Source organism: Neodiprion lecontei, chromosome 6 (genome assembly GCF_021901455.1).
Source record: "Neodiprion lecontei isolate iyNeoLeco1 chromosome 6, iyNeoLeco1.1, whole genome shotgun sequence".
Classification (NCBI taxonomy): domain Eukaryota; kingdom Metazoa; phylum Arthropoda; class Insecta; order Hymenoptera; family Diprionidae; genus Neodiprion; species Neodiprion lecontei.
The window spans coordinates 698,953-714,449 of NC_060265.1; the positions used below are offsets into that span (position 1 = coordinate 698,953).

At 45.6% G+C, this 15,497-nt stretch overlaps 2 protein-coding genes across 3 annotated transcripts in view; one reads left to right on the forward strand and one right to left on the reverse strand.

Annotated features, from left to right (window-relative positions):
• The window catches only part of LOC124294936 (myrosinase 1-like), a 43,282-nt gene extending 38,513 nt beyond the window's left edge, over positions 1-4,769 (forward strand). The window contains exons 11-12 of the mRNA XM_046742539.1: positions 4,233-4,403; positions 4,700-4,769. The gene's annotated coding sequence lies outside the window, so the exon portion shown is untranslated. The remainder of the gene's footprint in view (positions 1-4,232; positions 4,404-4,699) is intronic.
• The window catches only part of LOC107219605 (protein O-mannosyl-transferase TMTC1), a 145,328-nt gene extending 133,076 nt beyond the window's left edge, over positions 1-12,252 (reverse strand). Inside the window, exons 1-2 of one of the 2 annotated variants that reach the window (XM_015657873.2) lie at positions 11,817-12,252; positions 10,069-11,057 (exon numbers count right to left, since the gene is read on the reverse strand). In XM_015657873.2, the coding sequence (XP_015513359.1) occupies positions 10,069-10,382 (314 nt within the window). In that variant the 5' untranslated portion in view covers positions 10,383-11,057; positions 11,817-12,252. Of the gene's footprint in view, positions 1-10,068; positions 11,368-11,816 lie in introns of both variants that reach the window. The other variant, XM_046742537.1, reaches the window with a different exon arrangement.
• Positions 12,253-15,497: the final 3,245 nt, after the last annotated feature.

Consider the following 15,497-nt stretch of genomic DNA (forward strand, 5'->3'; position numbering starts at 1 on the left):
GGAAAGGCCCTGGGTTCGTACATATTCGATGCAGTCCTAGAAGCCCGATGAGACTTAACACCCGAAACTGTATTGGAAATTTTCCAAAACCTCGAATATGTAATTGACCACCGAGTAGCCGTAAATCCCTAACCTAATTCGCGCTTCCGCGTGTTACGCACTGTTTATCGAATGACGAATCTTCAGGGTACGTGGCGACAACAAGGCGTCCAAACCATCGATAATTGTCAAACGAAGTATTAAAATAATTACCCCACTGCGTAGTGGCGTATAACGTTCTGCGGAAAGAGGGGGAGGAGGTGCGTGCCGGGTTAAGTTAAATGTCACAAACCGAGGAGGAATTTCGTGTTTAAGGTCACCGGCACGGAAACATTGAGTTAAAATTATCTTAAACTTCCTCCACGACTTGTGAACGATGTTGTATTATACCTGGCAGTGATTCAGTGCCGCTGCTATTACATGCGAGTGTCTGCAGCACAGCGCTTGTCGGACTCTGCGCATTTCGGGTTTAATGGGCGAGTTAATACAGCCTGCTCTCTCGTGTTCGTGCGTATCAATCGGAAGATCAGATTTAAACTTTTACGTACGTAGGCATGCACGCTCGCGGATCGGGCACTAAATTCACCGATTGAACGGTGCGCGCGTGAATTCTTTCTCGAATTTCGTCACGACCGTTACACCGTCACGCCTGCGTACCTGCGACTGTTCCACTGTGAGATAAAAATTTATCACAGGATCATGAATATCTATTACCCCATAATACAAAATTTATTACGCCTATAATACCGGTGACAGATACTCGTTTAGTATACCAACGAGGTATAATAAAACACCGTATATGTACGGCAAAGTCCTTCGGTATTATAATCACCGATCGTAAATTCATTTTCATGCGTTACAAAAACTACCGAAATCGGACGAACGGCTGCGAATTTATTTTTCATAAATTGTAATGAAATACGACAAATTTGGGATATTCTTTGCAATCCGATCGCTTGTTCCGTGAAATAAACAGCGGTTTTCCTGTACCAATGGCCACCAAAGTTCAGCCGGTCAAAACTCCAAGCACTAAGTCCAACCCAAACAAGGATAACACGCATGATAACAGGACCTTTTTTCGTACCCGCTGTATTACGGGACGGGAATTGGTGCGGGCAAATTCCGGGCAGCGAGTTGATGAGCCGGTTTTTAGTTCTTTGAGGGAGCTTAGTTGCGGTGGCAAAAACTACGGGGCTGAGAGTTTAGAGGGAATAGAACTGACCGTGAACAGCATGAAGAGCGGTGATGAGCTGGTTAAAGTACCAATTTTGGTTTGAACAGCGCATATCTCGGCTCCGTTCAAACTCCCTGAACGCCAGAACAATGTAGATACATATTGCCTCGTTATCTGCCGGGTTCAGCAGGGATGGAGGGACGGCGAAGCGAGGCGAGGGTGGAATTGAAAAGATTATTTCGCGACCGTTCGAGTACCTGCTCGATACAACGGCGCACTCTTCGCATTTGACAAATATCGATGGACTGGTGCTCGAGCTCCGTCATACTCGAACCCCATGCGTGCAATCTGCGAATGAAAGGCATCGCGTATATAATAACAGTTGGAATAAATTGATACTTCATTTTTTTTTACGTCCGAGCCCCGAAACTCCACCTCTCTAACTGTCGCGTTAAATTAATGAGTGGATGATATCGAAATAATGATGATAATAATGATAATTTTTCACGGTTTCACAGTCGCTCGAGAATTGTTACACGTATTCGGGTCGTTATTTCGTCGGATCAATATTGATGTGCAGAGTTGTATTTACTTGTAAGAGACAAGAAAAAATAAACAGAAAAAAAAAAAATTTCAAACCTTCGCGGTACACTTTATAAGCGTTGCGCTCGCACTGGGTGAGAGTCGAGAAAACTTTCGCAAGGGTGGAAAATTTCGGACCGTGATTCTCGATGCTGAACGGTAATGGCAATTCGATCACGAGGAGCTGGCGAGTTAGGCAAATATCGGGAGGAATGATAATGGAAAAGTACGCACCCTTTCGGCGCCGGATAAATCGAGAAACTCGATTCATTCGACGCTAACAAATCAGATAAAGATTAAGCTTGACATATCCAATCTAGAAGCGGCGAGATTCACTTACCGACAAATAATGCCTGGGAATAGAGAGGAGAAAGTGAATAAGGTGGAAGAGAGAGAGAGAGAGAGAGAGGGAGAGAAAACCAGGTTACCGAAACTTTGGCAAAAGAAAAGAGAAAAAAAAAAAAAAATGTATCGCTTTTCTCACCTCTTCGAAATTGTCGCGTATATCCGCAAGCTGGTGCCCAGACGATAAAATACGTATAAGACGAAACAAGGAAACAGAGAGAAAAATAAAATCAAATACGGGGTAAAAATTGCGACCACATTTCGAGACCGGCAATTTATTTGGGCTCGTTTAGCGCTCGAGGAATAGAGCGAGAGAGCCGAGAACTGCCTCGGCTAAGACGCGGCTCTAATAGGGCCCCGACCCCAACTCCACTAGATGGATGGCTTATTGGCTGTCAATGCTCGCCGTTGGCTACCGAACGAACTGGAAGCCCCCGAAGGGCTGAGCAGATTGCTCTCAGCGCGACCTCAAAGGGACCACGAACCGCAGACACTATCTCGCGGGGGTTTAAGGCCGGAATTTTTCACCGGGTAATCGCCGCCACGCGGGGTTGGCAAAAGAAGAAAAAGGCGGGGAACCGACCGATGCCGAGTAAATATGCGTGTTGGCTGTGCTGTTTGTGTTTGTCAGATGGGGAAAAGCCGCCCCTGCAGACGATAACTGCCTCGGTGCCTGCCGTGTCCGCGATTTCAATGCGGCATAACGTACAGGCCCCGCAGATTATACTCGGGCTGAAATTATTCCCGGTTAATGAGGGCTTCCTGTAACGACTTTGTTACACGACACGGTTGCGGTCTCCCGACAAATGGCGTTCGCGCTTACCTTCCCTCCACCTTTTTTTTTTTTTCTGTCAACTTCGTTATTCATTCTCAACCCCTGCCGTAATCCTCGCGCCGTATGATACAGCCACGTTTTTCTCTTCCACTGATCGGATTCGCGGATGGACCGCAACTTTGTAGTTGCGTTCGTCGCGTTCAACCCGCTGAGACATTGGCGTCCATGGTACCACACTACCGAATTGAAGTATCAAGAGTAGCCGACTGCTTTTTTTTAGCAGAAAGTGCAGCCGCCACAGTATCAAACGATTGTATCAAGGTACCAAACACAGCCAATTCCTTCTTTTTCTTCTTCGAGCGAAAGTTGCAGGTTCTGTGGTAACAAATCATTGAATTGAGGTACTAAAGGCGGCTAACTGCTCCTTTAATGGTCTCGTCATCTCACCGGCTGCTGTCGTGCCGCTCGCCACAAACGGTGTAATCGATCGTTCAGTCACATGATTTAATCAAGTCGGTCCTCAACGTCGTAATATCTTACGTGACGTATATATCGGAACTGGACATCCGGCGATGAATGATGAGTGTAGAGGACACGCGCCAGTTTATGATCAAAACCGATGGTCGAGGGTGTTAAACGGGTAAAAATTGACTGTCTCGTCTGACCTGAGTGCCCTGTTTTGTCCTCCTCTCGCATCTTTTACGGCCGAGCAAAGTGCTCTGCGGGACTTTGGGATACGGCCGATATGCCGCGGTCGGTGTGTACTTGAAAGAATCGCGTGCGTGTTTAACTTGAGCTCGTGTAAAAATGTCGTAAAGAAATCTGTGCGGTCAGGGAACTAAATTCAACTGAATTATTACCCGGCTTCATGCTCGGCTTGGTAACTATTTCGTACAGAGTAGAAATTACAGATCGAAATTTTTATTGTTCTTACGGCTTCTCAGCCTTAATCGTGTTTGCTTTTCATCGTTGTGAAAGTTTTTCCCTTCCGTATTCGATCACGCAAATTTCTTGTTCAGCCACTTCCACACCGTAATAGAATGATCGTACAAACAGAAGCAAAATTTAACAATATGCTATCGCAAGTAATAAAAATGTAGGTATAACTGAATGAAATTGAAGAAAATAGGATTTGTTGACCCGCCGGTACATTTTGGGAAAGTTCGTCCGAGGAAAGAACGCGGGGACGGAGAGTTATACGGGAAGGTGGAGAGCGTTGGTGTAACCAGGTATGGCCAAACTTTCCTCCTCTCGCATGCGAGACACGCACGCACGTACGCACTCGAGAAATCAACTAACGGAAACATGTTCCCGCAGAGTCCTTTTTCCCAGAGCACGAGGAGTATAAGATGCGGACGTAAGGGAACCGAGGTGAAGATTGGGGGAGGAGGAGAGAGAAAGAAAACAGGAAGACGCAACCTACGCAGCATCCTCAAGGTGGACCCAACAACCCCTCGCAAACAAACCGCGAGCCTGAGAAATATGGAGGTACATAAATTGGAAATTGAATAAACCAGCCCACCGTTGCGTCGTTGTCTTCGTTCGAAATACGGAAAATGAGAGCCCCGCTCATTTCGTGACCGAGACGATGTTTCTCTCTGCCTAGGCGTTATTCGGTTTCGAGCGCGACCCTCTTTGTTTCGTTTTTTCAACCCTTGTTCATTGCTTTTTTACTCCATTTTCTTTTTCATTCTCTGGTGAAAATTACATTTGTTATGGGAAAGCTTTCACGTTAATTCTATACCTTCGCCTACGCGTATTATTATTCATACGTTTTCCTGCAGTTTGGTGGCAGCGGTGGGACGCATGACGGGTAGAAGAAAAAGGAACGGAATGCTGTTTGAATTTAATACGGAGCTTCTTGCTCCCTCCCCCGGCAGAAAATATGAAGTTATTCCGTCGTGGAAGGGACTGAGGGACTGGCTTTAGTGAGGGATCAAAGTCACGAAAAATAATACATATATTCAAGATGCGGTCGCGTGACTCTGCAGGGGAATACAAATACGAAATGTTTTCTCGTTTACGATATAAAAAAAAAAAAGTAAAACATTTTTGCTGCCATTTTTTTCGTGAACTAATCGGAATAAACTTTGATTCGCAAGAGAGAAAGAATCGCGGCTACAGCGACAGGTGTGGGAACTTGACGATCTGTCAATCAACGCCTCAAGTTCACCCTCAGACTCTAGCTAATTACGTCAAGGTAATTAAGTAATTAACCGTACCTCGCCTCGTTGATAGAAGCGGTCGAAGAAGGAGCTAGTATGTCACGCGTATCGTCACGTAGTCGCAGAATATTCCTAGCTGCTTACTCTGTGCGCTCGTTGGATTACCAAGTAGCAACTTCATCCAATTAGAGGCCTTGATGAATTCTTCGGTCATCCGGATGAAATACAGCTTCTTCATCTTGAGTGAGTCGGATTTTATCGATTTTATCGACTAAGAGACCTCGATTTTTCGTCACTTGAGATGAAAATATATCGGTCACCTTTGTGGTTCGGTAATTAAAGGTTTTTTCTTTCACTTTTCCCGCTTTAAATTGGTTCTTCTATTTTTTTTTTTTTCTTGTATTCTTCAATTTTTATTTTCTTCCATCCAACCCCTCGATAATATCTGAACGTGTAATCTTAGCGACGTACACAGGCATAATTTTCTGCGTGAAAGTTGCGGCCGGGGTGTACTTATATTTCGTGCAAAAATTGATCGCGTGCTTGGAAAGCGCGCATTTGTGATAATAAGAAATCGCGTACGGGATTGCCCGCAATAAGCAGGAAAAAATCCCTTACGAACTTCACTTTCTAACAAATCATACTTACAATTAGCACAAATCTAGGGTTATATCACATCGTGAGGTTTGTCTTTTGGGTAGAAATTGATACAGTTCCGGGCTATGGAATTGTTCCAATAACCACGCACATCATACGCCACGTATACGTATGTATAAATTGCAAAGTATTTGATTCCTGGAAAAAGTTGACCGATTGAAAACTGCAAATATCAATGAGTTTCTATATATAGGAATACGGTGATGAAATTCCATGAATAAAACTGGCGAGATGGGAGCGGAGCGGACGATGCTCGAAACATACATTTTTACCTTCGGTTTGTTGAAAAAAGTTTTTTCAACTCTCCGGCAAGCATCTCCGCTTTTGAATTCGAAGGTGTCGCGAACGTGACAAAGTCTGCAAAGTCCGGAGCGAGAGAGTGACTTCCGCGCTTCTTCTGGGGATCGGCCATTGGGCATTGTGCTCACGAGTCAGTCTAATAAAATATTGATTCGGCGAAAGAACTTGTCGATGGATGCAGCGCGAAACGCCGACTCTCTGACGCCGGGACCTGAATAAAATCCCGGATCCGGAGAACCTACCGGCAATCCGGCGATTCGGGGCGTGCATCCGGTGCCATTTCTCTACGTCCGCCTCCGGCTGCAGTCGGCTGTGTATTATACACCTCTGCATACCTTTTGTGGCCACGGTTTGATTTCTCGCCTTGCTCTTCAAACGCTGCACCCTCGACGCATCTCTTTTGTTGAACTAATGCGACTTGAAGAAAAGGGGAGGCGGGTGCGTCAAACCTAAGAGCTTTCGAAAGGTGCGACAATGTTCTCTAGGCTCGAAGCTTGAAAGGAGCTGAAGCCGAGCCTCTTAAATGAAATGAAGATTCGTGTTTCACCGTGACGCTACGACCCGGCATAAATTAAACTTTGTTTATTTCTGTAAATATTCCAAAGTCATATTATATTAGTCTCGGACCCTGTTTTCGAGTACGCATGAAATGGTAACAATTTTAATTGTAATTTGCCGAGTCACTTCTTGCAAAATAATTAGCCTACCTCTCTCAGTCTCTCTACCCACAGTTTTTTACCGCGTTTATAATTCCGTTGCGAAGTAACCCGCGACCCTGACTCGTCCCGGGTCGCCCAATCTTTTCCTAAATTTACCGAGGTGGTTAGGCACCCTTGGCGGCACTGGAAAGCACGATTACCCGGAGAGTCAGGAGATATACATGTACCGTATTCCCTGAAATATCGTGGATTTAAACGTGGAAGACTGCGGAGACGAGAAAATACCACTTGCAATTTTATCCTTGTTGAAGATTTTTTATCCACGATATCTGCGTATCAGAAGCGGCGTGTAAGCGTACGTTTCGAAAAAATTGTATCCAGTGCTCGGAGAACGTCTTTGTCTGGCAAAAAGCGGGCCTCCATTAATAAGACAGCGGGTAGAAACGATTCGCGTCAATTCTCAGAGGACCGTTTTGTCTTCTCGAATCTCCGAGGATTTAGCGAGCTTGGAACTCGGTGCTGCCGGGTTTCTAAAATGCCAGAACTTTCCGCATGTAGTCTGTATGTATACGTAAACCGTACGAACATATCGATATTCCAACGACTACGAAACGCCGGGTACTAAACGGAAGTAGGTGTATGTCTTAAAGAAAACTGAGGGAAGAAAGATGAGAAGAGATGCTGGGGAGGGGGTTACGGGGAAACCCAGCAAAGAGCGATGGTCTTCGCTGACTGGCTTACATCCACCGCGGGTCCGGATATACGTATAGGTAGAAAAAGAGAGGGGCCTCAGGTTAATAACGAGAGTGCTTCCTCTCGCAAAATCCTGACCTACTACAAACCACCATCCCCCTAATATTATGCCACTGAAACTGCACAACTTTCCCGATCTGAACTTCAATGCGATTCTAGCATCCGGCTTAGGCTTTGGTTTCCCTTTTTTGTGGAGCCAAAACGCACATTTTGATAGAGGTTCAGGATATTACACCTGCGTATTCTGAGGAACAGGCGGCAAAGTGTGGAGATTTCTTCACTGAAACCGCGGCGCAGGCAGTGGTATGAACTCACGGGAAATTTTTTGCAATAATATCATCAATCAGGTATTCAGAATTAGGGATGACAAATGCAACTCTCACTATAATACCATAACCTCGAAGATTTCTAAGGCTGCACGGTCAGAATTCAACCTCAAAATTTTCCAATTCAAAATGCTTCGTTCAAAGAAGAAAAAAATACTCATCATCCGATTACGTTAAAACGTTGGTTGAAAAATTTTGTTGAGGCACTGGTTACCGAAAATGAACGAGTTCATTTCAAAAAATACGTCTGGTATCAATTTAGACAATAAATTCTTCACCAGCGACTCCAAAATACTGTGGAAATTATCCTCTATGCAATTTGAGCCAATTATTAAACTTGCCAATCGAAGCGTCTCACTTTCCAGAAAAAGTACGCAACGAAGAACGCAGGCTCCATCTATCTGCAAAAGCGAAAAAGACCGAAGCGGTACGAAGTACATTGTTGGATCCCAGCACGTAAGAATGCGCATGATCCTCGCGACTTCCGTTTTGGAATTCGTAATGCAAAGGGCAACCCTGCGGGTCGACATCCGTTCGGAAGATATTTCGTATGAAAATTCGAGTCGTGTGGAGCTATGCGTCACGTCGTGAAGTTCGAATGAACGGATACTCATCTTCGGGGTCACACTACACGAGACTTATTGTCACAGGCATGTAGCTCGCGGGGTTGAATGTCTTGGGGGGATTTTTGCTGGCCTGAGCTTTCCGGAACGGGCCGCTGGCTGATGTGCCAAACATGAAAAAACCCGAACGATATTTTGGCTGCCGTAATGAGTGGTAGTAGGAACGATAAACAAGCCGTACGTCCCGTTTATGTCTAGTTTCTGTTCAACTTGGCGGATGAAACGGAGCTTCGTCTATTCGTTGACAATGCGCGAGCGGACGTGGCACGCAGTGCCTACTTATACCGAGGCATTGTATGACGCACGTCGTGTTACACCAACCGGAAGAAATGTCGAGGAGCAGATCGGAGAAAGGGAAGAAGAGATACGACGCTATTGTGTATCAGGCCGGAAGTTTCGGGGTGTCTCCAATTCAGCCGCAAGTCACGCTTCTGCTCAGGCCAATTTCTGCGAACACTCGGTACAGTGGCTGCAGTGATTCCGATTATTTTCAGCTGGAACGAGTTTGAGCTGCACGGTAAACCAGACGCTCAAGGCACGTCTACGGTGTTTCTACGCGATATTTTTCGGACATATTCGAATGACCGAAACTTCCGACCTCTTACTCCTCCCCCTCCTCCTCCTTTGTCATAATACGCCCGAAGCTCATAAGTCTGAACCTAGCAGCGCGCTTCTGAGATGAAAGCGACGCGACATTTTCCTTCGAGTCTCTGACGTCCTGATCCCGTTGAACTTTGAGATCAGCCGATCAAGCTCGGACCAACGAAGAGAAAACTTTGAGGGCTCTCAGTGTCCTGACGAGAAATAAGAGAAAAAGAAATTACACGGACATATCTGGACTAATCTGGGTGTTTTGCTCGAGGGGGAAATATTTGGAAAGCACGTGAAACGGTTCGTAAAAATGATACCGGGGATTGAGAACAGCTTCGGCTCACCGGTGTGAAAAGCGCAAATGCCAATTACTCATCAAAGCAAAACGATCTTGATCAGCGAGCTTACCTTGCCAAACGAGCTTTATCTAATGCTGCTAATAAAAAGGCGCATGTCGCTTGACAGAGACTTTTGATCCACAAAGTAAACGCGCAAACAGTCTTTCTTTCCGTAGTAAACTCAACTAGGTGGAAAAGATCACGATGCCGGGGATCAAAAGAGGCCGAGAAGAAAGAGAGGAAAATGAGGAGTAAAAAAAGACCCCGCTGAGTAAAAAAGAAGTAAAAGAAGGAGGAAAGTCGGCTTAAGCCCAAGAGGGAACGGAATACCTCCTCCGATAGGAGAACAGTTTTGTAAAAGTGACCAGGATAATTTAACCCGCCACTTTCATACCCCGCTCTGCGCCTTGCACCGGGCACTCGTACCTGTTCAAACAAACTTACGACTATGTCACGGCCCTGTCAGTTTGCACACAAAGTCGTGATTCTCGAGGTTCTCTCTCATTCCCTGCCGCTGAGGAGGACTCGAAACCCTGATAAATAGGATTAATTAAAAACCAAGCCCAATATACTCGACGACGGAAGACCGCTTCAACGTTAATTAGGTGCTTTCCATCTAAGAAGAGATGCGCTGCAAGAACAAAGGTGTGATCTTAAACCGCGGAGGATAACGTCTCTGTGAAACTCGGGAAAAATCGCCACCTGGAAATACAAAAAAGACTCCTCGTCCCGTCGACTTACCGGAAGGTCAGAGTGGTCAGAGGTCGGTAGCTCTTGTGGCTGTTCGGGTCCTGCATCGGGGTGCCCCAGAAGTCGTCCCTCAGGATGTTGGCGACCGAGCTTGAGGCCAGCACGTCCTTGTTCCGGACGATCGCCGGTATGTCGTCGTGCACGAAGTCGCCGCCAAGCGCGTTCAGGTAGCACCCTGTCGCCACCAGAGCGACCGCGACGTAAACGCACCATCCGGGTGGCTCGGCGCTCTCGGGGTCGCCGCAAGGGGAGCGTGCCGGCCTCTTCACCTGGAGGCAGCAGCACCCGTTGTTTCTGCGTCTCATCTTTCGCTCTACCGCGCGACACTCGGTTGCTCGCCGCGTTCGCCGAACACGACACTGAAACGGCAAACCGGAGAACCGTTCATGCTTCTCACGGCGCGATATTCCGCACGGTTTTCGTACGTGGGGTGGATTTTTCACCCTCGTGAATTGAACGGTGACCTTTGAACGTCGATTGGAGTCTTGATGAGAACTTGACCGTAATATTCGCACGGCGGTTCGACGGTGTCGGTTCGTTTGAATATCCCTTATCACCCCCGAGGTTTCAAACTCGTTTCATTTATTCTCACGAATTAAAGACGCCGACTGTAATTAACGGTTCGATTTACTTTACAACCCTTGCCGCGGTGTCGGCTCGAATGTTCTGTGATTTCCACTATTTTACTTTTAATTATTACTTCTCGATTATACACCCCGATACGTGTGTATCCTCTGATCCTTCAATACCCCAACGGGAAAGCCGCGTGTACCAAGCACTTCCGAACTTAATTGAATTCGTCTCTTTTATTTCTCACACCCGCGGATCGATTCCCGCCCGATGAAACGAACCGGTTTGGCGTGTGTATTCGGGTTAGGATTCATATCGCACATATCAATCTTCTCACTTTTTAATTATACACCATCCCTGATGCACGTTGATTGAACCTAGTGAGTTGTTACGATGCGCCGCCCGGATCCCTTAGAGGAAAAAGCGTGATCCTTTTATGGTTTTTCTTTCTTTTAAACGAAATATACGTACGTGTACTTCGCTTTACATATCCAACCGTAAATCCTATATCTTTCCTTCCCAACGACAGTATTCAACGACACCGAAAGCTTTACTTTCCTGTGGCGTATTTAATCGATTCGGAGAGCGGTTTCGAAATTTGATTGTCGCTTTACGTCAAGAAGTTTGAGGAAAAATAAAGCTTCTGCATACCGAACGAACTGATCGTAGCTGCGGGTGGGTCATCAATTGTGCAACCCCCGTATCCAAACGCTGAGCGTGCTGATTGAAAATTAAGATGCATTTGAACCTAGGCCGAGAATAAACGCGCGAAACCGTAAATCAGAAACCGGTCGCCCGACTACCCGGGATGGCGTAAGCTGCAGCATGACCTACATTAAGAACGGAACTTCCAGGGGGTGAAAAGCGTCTACAGTTTAACTCACTCGGGTCATAAGTCTGCCGCATATAATAGAAGAGCCCGAGAATTGGTGTACCGATTTATTTAACGAGCCGAAAAAAAAGACGTTTTCGGAAAAATTTTCAACTACTCTTCTTCAATAATATGCAAACAAATTTCGGGCAGGATGAAAAGAAAAACAAATTTTTATGAAAAAGTATCGACCAACTTTACAGCCGGAATTAGCTGGAACGATTCTAATCACAGTTGTGCTATACCTGTACGGTTCAAAACTTAAATTACATATTTTCTTTTTATACATATATTATACCTGGTCTGTTTTAAAATATTTTACTCGTATATCATGCGGCAAATATTTTACACAGATTAAACGCAGGTTGGTATGATTATAAAAAAATTAGTAATCACACGTTGTAGTTGTATTTTTCATTTATTTTGTCATTATTTCAGTCGCGTCACAAACTTAAGTTCACTCCGGTTGACCGAGCGATTCCACAGCCATACCGATCGGCCGCACCATATACAGATGGGGATGAATTTATCTCATGTTCTCCTCTTACCGCGCGGTTTCTTTCAACGAGAATAATTCCTCATTCCGAGCTCTCCCGGTTCCAATTTCGCACCATTTGCGCGTACGAAAAGTGGACAACCAAAATAAACAAACAAATAAAATCCAACCAGCGTCACTGCGGCCAAAAAATCGCACCAAGGGGGTTCGCGGTCTTACAGCAGGGCGTCGGGACGCCAGTTAACGCGAGACTAGAGGCCGACGGCATCCGCCCGGTTATATACCCGGCGTATTGTGACCCTCACCCCCTGCGGGCGCACGCGCATCTTCTTCGTCGGCGAGGGCGCCTCGCGCTCCTCCGCAGCGTTCGCCGTTCAACGTGCCTTCCTAATGTCCCGGGCTCTTGTAGGTGCATGGCACCCATATCGGCATTCCAATGTTTACATTTGTTTTTCTCTCCGCGGAAATTGCACCCCCGGCCTTAAAGAGGGTATGGCGGTGAACGGGATGGCGGAGAAGGGGGACAGGGGGTAATTGAAGATCGGCGATTAATGTCTTATACGATAGTTTCTTCCCTGAATAGCGAAACTCGGTTTAGGTGCACGTAAAAATCGCGTGGAAATTGATCGGCAGAGGTGAATCGCTTCGAGAGGAACACAATTGAAGTCGTACTCTCGGAAGGAATTTACGCTTGGATGGAGAAAACAAATTGAAAGAACAAGCACCCAAATCGACGTCGTTTCCGTTATTTGCGAATATGAGAATTTTTTACAAGCGTCTTTATTTTTACAGATGAATATCAACTGGTTCTACTCAAATTCTGATCGGTTGTAATTCGAATGAAGCCAAACCAAGGGAGCAAATCTCATTTGATTCAATCTATCCGTTTCTAAGGTATTTTCAGACGAGAATAAATGTGCATTTTCGCAAACAATTGGAGAGCGACTCTTTAAGATAGTTTGCTTTAAATCTCCAGATTTACGAATTCATGAAAATTTCACCGATTGATTGAAACGAAGCGGGTAATAAAAAATTCATGATCCTTGAGACGTTCACTTAAAATTCATTTTCCAGGCCTGGAAACATGGACATCCAGCGAAAGCTTGACTTTTGACTTTCGTAGTGAGATTATCACAAGTTCCGCGCTTTTCTGAATACGGATAAGCGGGAAGTTGAATAGAAAAAGGGACGAATAAATGGGCTGCTGACCGCAGCTGAGACGTGGAATTTTTCGAGAACAAGTCCGATCCGTTCACGTAGCATTTGCGTCATAAACCGTGGCTTACAAGCGAAAGGCGGATTCGACCGCGTCGTAGACGCGATCCTGGCCTGGACCGACTAAGAAGCGAAAGACGCGAGCTAGGGGTGGAGGTGCGGGTTGGGTCAGACCCGCGTGCTCGATAAAATGGGTCGAGCACTACTATTTTGGTGCTTAGTCAGCAGCGATTGCGGCAGTAGGTCATGTCCGTCGGGTTCGGACGGTTCGTCGTCCCTTAGACTGTCTGAACGACCGATGAAACGTCTTTGTTCTCAACAAAGTTGCGTTCCGAAATGTCACCATTTTTTTTATTACATGTGGCTAATCTTTCATTTTCAAAATAATTGTCCACCAAAATTAAATTTTTTTCTAACCGTGCAGAGGTTCGTTGTTTTCAATGGTTCGTTCCAAAGCACCTACTTATAGCAATGATGCCTAAAGGTTGAATCTCATGCACTAGTTAACCGTGTAATTTATCTGAATATATTGTCACCTGTCAATTTGTAATGAAAAGAAGAAAAAGAAAACCTGTGAAACCGTAATGGAAACCAGTTTCAGAAAGTCTGAAACTGAATTACTTGTATCCGTGTCCGATGAATTTTTCAATATCCTGCAAAATTGGGGTATTTCGGAAAATGATAAGAAGGTTACTAACCTTGGATCAACTCTTTTCACCGCAATATCTGAAACCGGTTACTTTTTTAAGTAGAACAATTTCACGAGCGAATGAAAATCGCTGTCGATCAACGAGTAAGAAAAATGCAACAGTTATAAAAGTTTCTACAATGTTCTTCTCTACAATTCGCATGCAGCAAAGCTGCCGCATATCTCGAGTTGATACCGAGCGCGGTAGAGTAGATAACTTTTAACGAGTACGCTTTCGAGCAGTAGCTACAAGCCCTATAAATGAGAGCAGTAAAGCAAGGTTTAACACCTGTATTATTTATTCGCCCGAGGAACCTGCGGAGGTCCCAAAACAGCGAAGATCAACCCGCCGCACTACGGAATAATACATGCGCCTCCACACGCCGGCAAGACGAGGGGGTAAAATTAACAACTCTAACCTCTCCCTTCCCTATTTATTTCCCTCGAACTCCGTTTCCCGGTTCCGCGGCTATTTGCATCCACGCTGTGTCTGAAGAACGAAAAAACGAAAAAGCTTACACGGTACAAAAAGCGGGAGCACATAGTCGCGCCACTTTCTCCGCGATTTCCGTCTTTTCCGCGAGTAGCCGATGATTAAATAGAAATATAGCAGCCCCCGAGTCCCGGACCCTCGCCTGATAAATTCACCGTTTCTCCTCATTGCCGGGATTGACTCGCCGCCTGGTCACCGCGAGGCGCAATCTTGGATCAGAGGCTTTGGACACTTTGGCGCGTCGTTATAGCACCGACCGGAAGAAGGGGGGATGCGAAAACTGGGAACCGGGAACTGGGGAGGGGAAATGGCTAGAGCAAACGGAAACGGGGCGGGGAATGCCGGCTAAGCCAGATTAGGAACACTCTTACCCCGTCTTACCGCATTACCTCCGAAGACTGGAGGGGTGGCTGTGTTCACCGGGGGCGGGGGGGGGGGGGGGGGGGGGCGGGGCTGGATCCTGAGCGAGGAGAATCTGCTGGAAAATTATTGTGAGATTCAGGGGACGTGCAGGCACGATTTCTCCCCGATATTGGTGAGCGGACTTATACATAATGTACCCCGTAAGCCTCGGGAATTCTTAAATCTGACAACTCAAGGATTACGAGGGGAACGCGCTTTATCCGCTACGGTGTTATTCGAAAGGTAAATTCGGCCCAGACATGGTTCAAAATAATCATTTTTAGAAGAAATATTTCTATAGGAGCTCACTTTCTTCTTTTTCAACTCTGTTTAGTAGTGTCTCACGTATTTCAGTATGTGGGAAACATTTTTCTTTTTTTTTGTTTTTTTTTGTTTGGGCGGGAAGAAGAATTGAATTGAAGACTTTGGTTCTTGAATTTTTTGCCCTTGCTGAGCGTCTGGAATTATTTTTGTAACCCATTAAGCATCAAATTTTTGGATAATTTTATCAAGTCAAAACCACTTCACGTTGATAATCAATGATCAGAAATATAGCTATTCACTATGGCACAGAACTCTGATAAATCAGTTGTCGGCAAAGAATTTGTCCACGAGTGTTTTCTGAATCGATAATTATAAAACTTTCCGAAAAAACTAGCAGCGCGCTCATCGTCTGTTTTGAGAA